The sequence below is a fragment of the Erinaceus europaeus genome, chromosome 1 (assembly GCF_950295315.1).
Source record: "Erinaceus europaeus chromosome 1, mEriEur2.1, whole genome shotgun sequence".
Classification (NCBI taxonomy): domain Eukaryota; kingdom Metazoa; phylum Chordata; class Mammalia; order Eulipotyphla; family Erinaceidae; genus Erinaceus; species Erinaceus europaeus.
Genome location: NC_080162.1, coordinates 118,932,585 through 118,941,261, shown reverse-complemented (window position 1 = coordinate 118,941,261; position 8,677 = coordinate 118,932,585). Strand labels below are relative to the sequence as shown.

Sequence of the window (8,677 nt, the reverse complement as noted above, 5' to 3'; positions counted from 1 at the left end):
GATGAAGTGATTATCTTAGAGGGAACTTTTTTTCCCCAGTAATCATTTTGTGCAAATGTATCACACTAGTGTAGAATAAGATGTTGAAAAAAAAAAGTGTACCTTCCATTAAGGACAAAAGGTCTCCATGTCTTAAAAATTAATTACCTTCACAATTCAAATTTGTACCATATCCATAAATTAAAATGCATCTGAATATGATGTCTACATATTTAATGTTTCCACACCTTCAATAATTCTATTAAAAAAAAGCAGCTGAAAAATTCAGTGAATTGAATTGTTTCCAAAAGAAAATAGGAGAAATCAAAATCACAAGCCCTTTCTAACTTTATAGGTGGGATTTCTGGATATAGAACTTCATTAAGGAGAAAAGTTAAGCACCATAATAAAGTACTATTTTAGAAAATAGAAGGAACTGGGGATATATAAGTTAGAGACAAAAAGTACTTACATATTTGCCAAAAAAAAAATTCTAATCCTTTATTATCTGAAATAATAAATTGATGTATATGGTATTTTGTGGAAGATACAAATCACAGTTCTAGTTAAGATATTACTGAATTCTAATTTAATCTACTTGCTATGTTCTTATTCATAATAAAATCTCAGTAACTCATTGTTATCTTTATATTGTTTGGTTCATTCTCTTTTTTCCTTCAAATGTCTATGAATAAAAGTGAGCACTGAATTGTTTTTGAAGTGCACAGAACTCATGATGCCTTTTGGGAAAAAATAACCCCTGTGAAAATAAGAGTTGAAAGTGTAAGGAAGACTTTAAAATAACTATAAATACAGTCACTTTATAAGTTCTCTTTTGCATCTATTTAGTACTATAAACAATTGTATTGCCCAAAATAATTTTATTTTTCTCCTCCATGATGTATTTATTTCTACAAGCTAAAAGTAAACTTTTATCATGTGTAAAAGACCACATGATAACAAATTTTATTAGCGTTCATAAAATAAAAATGTATCATTCATACATGGTAACACATAAGTAAAATCAACAAAACTAGAAATGATAACTTCAATTTAGATTATGATTTAAGCACCACATACACACACACACACACACACAAGGCAGAAAAAATTCACCTTGTATAGCTTTTGACTACTAGACTACATATAGCAACAAGCAGAATATTAAATATTTAGTTTTTCCATCAAAAGAAGTCATCTAGAAGTAAAATTCTCTAAGCAAGATAAAATGACATCACAATTATAAGTCTGCAGTACTAAAACTCATTCAATTTATATGAGAAGATACTAGGGGAACTGTTTGTCCTTCCCAAACAATTCAATTTGTAAATGTGTCTTACTAAGCTCATAACCATCACTTGAACTTCACCACTTAATACCTTGACAGTTCCCATTAATTCTCAAAAAAAAGTCTCTTAATTTCCAAGTTTCATCGCAAATTCCATAATTTATATTACTCCCAACAACTCCACAAAGACCCTAAAACAATCATTTTTCTTCCCTCTGAGCAATCAGGAACCACTATATAATTATTCAACATTGAGAAATTAAAGGCAAAATATCAAATAACACTTGACAGTAGGTGTTTTTATGTAGTAAGGAAGCCACATAATTGCTTATTTTGATGAAGTTCTGGCTTTTGAAATAGTAAGGTCAGAATATTTAAATAGGAAAGTGATCCTTAGGTTAAGACTGCATCATTGCATCATCTTAAGTAAAGGTGAGTTTTTAAAATACTAAAATTATATGACTGTAAATGTAAAACAGTACAAAAGTGATGTTGCCAAAAAAAAAAAAAAAGAAGGAAAAACTTTGGCAGGTAACTTTAAAGGAAAAATACTAAGGTTAAGTTGTTACTCTAGGGAAAAATGACAAAAAAAAATGTTCTCATGCCTGTATATGTGTTAAGAAACACATAATCAAACCCCAAGACAGTACAATTTATCAGTGACTGTTACTGAAATGATAGTTTCATATGAAAGAGAAGGAAAAGGTCAAACGTTGATTGCATTGATGAAAAAGCATTTCAACAACTTATACCAAATGATACTAAACATTTTTTTAAAAGATGTCCTATGACAACCAAGCCACAATAAGTTAGTGTTATCCATAATACATGCTGAGTTATTTGATCCCAAGTCTATACAATGTTGCTGTCTTAATTCCTAAATGTCCTAACAGCATATTTAATAACTGAGGTACATTAGTTACAGCTTTTATGGATATTCTAAGAGGGTTAATTGTTCTTTTCCAGTTTCTCATCTTCTTCACTTCCTCCAAAGAAAAGCAAAGGAAACATTCCTAGAATGCAGCCAATAGTCACCCCAACAGCTTTGCCCTAAGGAAACAAACAAAAATTAATAATAATTCCTCTTAAAAAGAATTCTTGCTTATCTATGACAGTCACACTAAAATTGAAATGAACACATTTCTTTTGATCATAGTATCTGAATAAAGAAATAAACTACAAAAGGTTCTAGACCTAGTAAAACTTAACATCAAAAGCAAACAGAAACTTTCTCCAGATTACCATAAAAATGTTATCAAAAAACATCCAAACATTTAAAAAGTGTATATATTTTAATGTCAGAAGACAGGAATTTTATACAAGGCATTCATGCCCAGGTCTCAGGTTCAATTCCTGACATCACCAGTGCATTGGTTTTTTTTAAAAAAAAAAATAGCAGTTAAAGGGAGTCAGGCAATAGTACAACTGATTAAGAGCACGCATTAACATGCACAAAGACCCAGGTTCAAGTCCCCATTCCCCACCTGCAGAGAGGAAACTTCATGAGTGGTAACCCTCATCTCCCTCTTCCCTCTCAATTTCTCTGTCTCTATCCATAATAAATAATAAATAAAATATGTTTTTAAATATTATGTCACAAAGTAGAAGATTGATCCTAACATAAAGCAAGTGGAGAGTTAACTAAGGAAGGAAAATGGTTCAGCTGAAAAGAGTGCAGGACTTGCTTGTATGAAGCTCATGGTTCAGTCCTCAGCTCTAGGTCTACTTGTGCTAGACTGATGCTCTCTTCTTTCTCCCATATAACTTAGACAATAAAAATGAAAGGAAGGAAGGAAGGAGAGAAGGAAGGAAGATGGGAAGGGAAAAGAGAGGGGGAAAGAGAGGGAGGGGAAAAGAAGAGAGGAAGGAAGGAAGGCAGACAGAAAGAAGAGAGAAAGGAAGAGAGGGAAGGAGGGAGGGAGGGAAGGAGAAAGAAGAAAGACTAAGAAATATAATCAACCTATGTGCTGGTGGGAGAATTTATGAAAATATAAACACTATATATATATATATTTAGAGAGAGAAATGTATATATATATACATATATATAGAGAGAAATTAGAACTAACAATTATGTGAAAAGATGACTCTAGGAAAATACTCTTCTGTTGATCACAACTATACTGCTAAAACAGTAAGTCAAATACTAGAATGTTAGTGTACTTGATCGACAACAAACTGGCAAATACTTCCTAGGTAGCATCACTTTCATTTATCTACAAATTGCTGGATATGGACACACAAATATGTGAATTTATGTATGGCAATATAAGGTCTAATTAGGGAGAGTCTGAGAATTTGAATTTCTCACAAGCTCCTAAGTAATGGTGATTCTACTGGTCCTGGCATCACACTGTGGGAACAAGTGTCCTATCCACTCTCACCTCCTACAGCAGCCTATAGTGACTCTCTTATTCTCCATCGTCACACTCCCAGTATAGGATCAAGTGTATTTACAAAAAATAGAAACAAAACAAAAAAACTTACTGGTTCTGAAAATTGCCAGGGTGCTTGAGCAATTTTTGTTAAAAAAAAAAAAAATTCCTCAAGAAACTTAATTACACAGTGTCTTGATTTGGCTCCCTGAGTTAAATATCATAAACCAAATAAAGTACTTACCAAATGTGTACTAACACGTGTTTGCCACATGTCAACTTGCTTTGGTGTTAAATCAGGAATTGATAAGCCTAATCTGGAAGCCAAAGCTTCAACATAGCCGGCAAGTCTTTCAAAATATAAGAAAACAGAATATAACTTTTAAAAAAGTTACAAGAAAGTCATCAGATAGCAAAAAATGACTACTGCTCACAGAAAAAAGATAAGTTCATATCTGTAATGGATACTTTATAGAAATTTTTAGAATTTTCACTTTTACTGAATATAGGTATATCCAATTTTAACATATATTCATAAGTAACTTTATTAAGTTCTAAAAAACTGTAATAACAAGATATGATACTTTACTTGTTACTTTATTTTTAAGTAGAGAAGAAAGTTCTTAATTACAACAAAATTACTATTTCTAAAAATAATAATTTTATGATACAATATAAAACTAAATGACTGTACAACTTATTAGATCATTTAGTTTTATTAAATATAGAAAGCTATCACACTAGCAATGATATTCTCCTTACCAACCTTAGTGCTAGAAACTGGGAAGTGAGATGTCTAAAGGAGTGATAGAATCATAGATCTATAGCATAAATTCGAGAATATAAAATTCCTGCACTAGACTAAAAGAAAATAAATTTTGTTTCGGATGGTAACTTTGATCCAAAATCCAAAGCACAAATCTAACATATATGGTTAGATAACTTACAAAGCTGACTTTGCTTAAATAGTAAGGCTATATATCTAAATTCAAACATCAATATTTACCACTCTAATGAACCAAGAAGGAAGAAATAGAGCCAAAAACTAAGCAAGAGGGAGCATGTTTATCGCAGTAATGAGTGCCAACTTGGGTTAATTTATACTTCCCCAAGTTCAGGAAGTAGCCTAGGCCATCTGCCACTTGGAAAAGAATGTAAAGAGAAAAAGCTACCTTTTCTGAGTAAATACACTTGATTTCAACATTCCTGTCACATGGAATGATAAGTTCAAATCCACATATGCAGTGTCTACTATTCTCTTTGAAAGTCCTTTGAAAGGCCAGTTAGCATCCTGATTTAAGTCAGGCTGCTTATCTCTGGGCTTGGTGGGAGGAGGTAGGGTGGGGTAATGGTGGGAGTATTTGGCTCTCAATTCTGTCTCATCCTTGACAATGAAGACATGTAGATACTTCAATAAATGAATTGCTAGAAATGACTATATTAAACTGCAGGGCCCGGTGTCACCAACTACATATGACTGGGTGAGAGCCAGGGCATCTGTATTTGATGCACACTAAAAATTCAGTGCTACTGGTTTAGAAACACTATATAAAAATTTTTATATCTAGTTCTTAAACACACAAAAACATATCCTTTAAACACATCCTTCTCATCTAGAGAAAAATAGAGAAAGAGAGCAAGAACACAGAAGCACAAGGAAGAACTTTGTGAACCTACCCAAGTCCAGCTAAATCTGACACAAGATTTCCCAAAGCAGCAGCTAGAAAATTTATAAAGGAACAAGTGAATTGTTACATGGAAGCTGGAAAATCATTATTAAACATTATGCAATAAATAAAGCACTGATCTGGAAGAGCTATATTCCACAATTTATCACAGCCATATCCAAGTATTAGTAACTCATTGAATAGATCAAAAATCCCAGGATTTCAAAATATAACATAATTCTTCTAAGATCATAGTAATTCTATCTCCATCAATTAGTAGGGTTTTTTTTTTTTTTTTTTTAGTATGGCAGCCAGTTTTCAATACTGAAGCATTTATACTTGTATACAGTATAAATATTATATCTCTTAGACAGTATTTGGTCAAGGAAACATGAATCTGTGGGGGTTACAGGGTAAAGCCTATGGATACCTCTGAAATTCAAGAAATCATGGAGTCAAATGGCTCTCATTAACTCACCTACCTCACTTTCTATACATTAAACAAACACAAAAGTACCCCCAAATTTCACTGTCATGAGAAACACAGTGGTAGTTGGTAGGAAGAAGGAGGCAAAACCAATTAAATTTTCAGTCTGTTTCCTTCTTTGATTTTGCTATCCAACTTGAAAATAAAAAAAAAATCAAAAGAAACATGTGTTAGAAAGATTTCTGGGATATTACTAAATTAAGACTTGTTAACTAATTAAATACTTGTTTTTAACAATGAATTAAGTATTCCTGCCCATTAGCTAATAGAAATTACTTATAATTTCTCAGAAAAGAAAGTGCTATATCATAAATTTAAGAATGAAAAGAACAGAATTAAGGAGATTAAACCAATAGACACCATTCAGTACACTGAGTCAAATAAATTATCTCCTTCTAGCAGGCTTGGGGTATGGATTAAGCTGCCAACACATATGTCCAGAAGAAAAGCAATTACAGAAACCAGGACTCCCATCTTCTGCATCCCAAAAAGAATTTTGGCACATAATCCCAAACAGGGAGAAATGACCAGAGGCATCTGAACTCCAACTCTATCAGGACCCAGAGAGAGAAGAGGAAAAAAGGAAAGGCATTTGGAAGTAGTAATAGTTGTAGGGGTGTGATTTAGAAAAGATGAGATGGCAGAATCATAGACGGGGGAAAAGGGAAAATATATACAAATATAGACAGATAGTTATAAAAATAATAGTCAACCCATATCTATGACCTTGGGAGAATTATTGTAGCTTCCAAAGAAGAGAATGGGGATAAAGAACTCTGGTACTGGGAACAGTACAGAATTATACTCCTGTTATCTTATAATTTTATAAATTAATATTGTCACTGGTAAATTTTTTTTTAATTATCTCCCTCTAAATCTAACACACTGAAATATTTTATAAATATACAATGGAAAAACAACATTATTATTATTAAATACCTGCCATAGTGGAAATTCCCAAAATAATTCCAATAGATAATTCGATATGAGTTCCCTAGAAATAATCATAAAGTAATTAACCTTAAGCATGCTCATATAAGGCAGTAGTCATCAAGTATTTACATCCATGCAGAAATAAGATCAATAACATTTTATTCATTAAATAAAAATTCATAGAAATAAAAATTTCAAATATAGTAGCCATCCTTTATTATTTCAATATTATATAAGTTACAACTAGTTAGAAGAATCTGAATTTTAATGTAAACTAGAAAAGCAAACATTACTAAATTTGGAGTCAATCATTATAGGCCTCCCAAAATAGTCTACTCTTGATTCCACTGGTATAGATCTGAATAACATAAAAATAGTAAATAAAATTATAGTAATTCAGTTCTAGAATGTGGCTTATTTTTATAATTGCATTTAACTAAGATAACTGTTACTTAGATATTTATATCAAGGAAATGACAGAAAAGTAATCTTATGGATTTAAGGAGCCCATTCTCTGATCTCCATTCAGAATTTCCTTATACCTCTGTCTCAATATTTGAATATCTAATGTCTGTCATATTGAGGTGAAAAATAATTACTAGTCAATAATTAGAATCTAAAGTGTTGAATTGCATAAAACTAAAAGAAATTCTCAGGCAAGGGAGATAGCATAATGGTTATGTGAACATATGTGAAAAGACTTTCAGGCCTGAGGCTCCAAGGCTCCCATATTCAGTCCCCTGCAACACCAAAAGCCAGGGCTGAGCAGTGCTCTGAAGGGGGAAAAAATGAAAAATAAAATAAAAATTTTCATAGAGAAGATATAATTCATTCTATTCGAGAACATTATCAAGTCTTAGTTATAGCTTATAAACCCATTCTAATGGCATTTTCGTTACAATAGGACTTGACTTAAATTAACTATTTAAATTAAGCATCTAAGCAACTCATGTTTTAGTAACTTCAAAAAAGTTTGCATGGTTCTAAATGACTGAGTCAATCAATTTCTCACACTCACAGGTATATAAACATGATCAATTTAATTCTTAACATGTCACATCAATGAATGTCCATATAATAAAATGTATCAGCCCAAATATATCAGGGCCAGTCATCTTTGAATTGGATGCTTATCTTCAGTGACAGCTGAAGTAGCTGGAAACTTTTTTACCATGTGAACCCTGCAAGTTTGCTCAACCAAGTGAATGACTTCAATTTTCTAGACATCTAATTCCCAACAATTGGGACATAAAATGAGATAAAGAGCAAAGAAAACCATTATCAGATAAACTTATTTTAGAAACAGATTTTTAAAAATTATAGTCTGTAACAGTACCTCTATAACAATATCTATAGTTTATAACAATATCTCTGTATAGTATATGCATCTTCCCCCCCCCCAATTTTTTTTTAAAGACCATAAAAGGAGTAAGAAAGGTAAGTCAGAATTGGAGGGACAGCTCAGCAGGTGGGGCATCTGCCTCACCATGTGTCAAGGCCAGGCTCAAAAGCATACGAAGCTTCAATATTGTGGCTTCTCTCTCTACATACATTGAGTGAAGATGTAGCACAAGGAGCACTGAAATCACACGTGTGTTTGGCTCCAAAGAGAAAAATAAAATAAAGCTATCAGCCACCCCTAAACTGTACAATATTTTCAAGGCACATCCTCACATTAAAATGACCACAGCAAGGAGAACTTTAAAAAAAAAAAAAAAAAACTACAATGTAGCAAAGACAGAAGAGGGAAATATTCTAAATTGTATTTAAAATATCTTTGGACTAAATAAGCAAACCATGCATTATTTTCATGGGAAAAGTAACATGATGAAACTATAAATGTAATTAAATTACATTAAAATTACTTATATTTTCCTGTAGCATGATTATAGAAATAAAAGATTCATACAAACTCAGTAAATGTACCTTTTTATCAATGTTTTACCAA

At 31.9% G+C, this 8,677-nt stretch overlaps 1 protein-coding gene across 4 annotated transcripts in view; it reads right to left on the bottom strand.

Annotated features, from left to right (window-relative positions):
* Positions 1–840: 840 nt before the first annotated feature.
* TMEM65 (transmembrane protein 65) overlaps positions 841–8,677 on the bottom strand; it is a 40,376-nt gene continuing 32,539 nt past the window's right edge. For all 4 annotated transcript variants that reach the window (XM_016187162.2, XM_060195366.1, XM_060195382.1 and 1 more), the window contains 4 exons: positions 6,736–6,790; positions 5,320–5,362; positions 3,887–3,992; positions 841–2,317 (listed from right to left, as the gene is read on the bottom strand). In XM_016187162.2, coding sequence (XP_016042648.1) covers positions 2,216–2,317; positions 3,887–3,992; positions 5,320–5,362; positions 6,736–6,790 — 306 coding nt within the window. In that variant the 3' untranslated portion in view covers positions 841–2,215. The remainder of the gene's footprint in view (positions 2,318–3,886; positions 3,993–5,319; positions 5,363–6,735; positions 6,791–8,677) is intronic.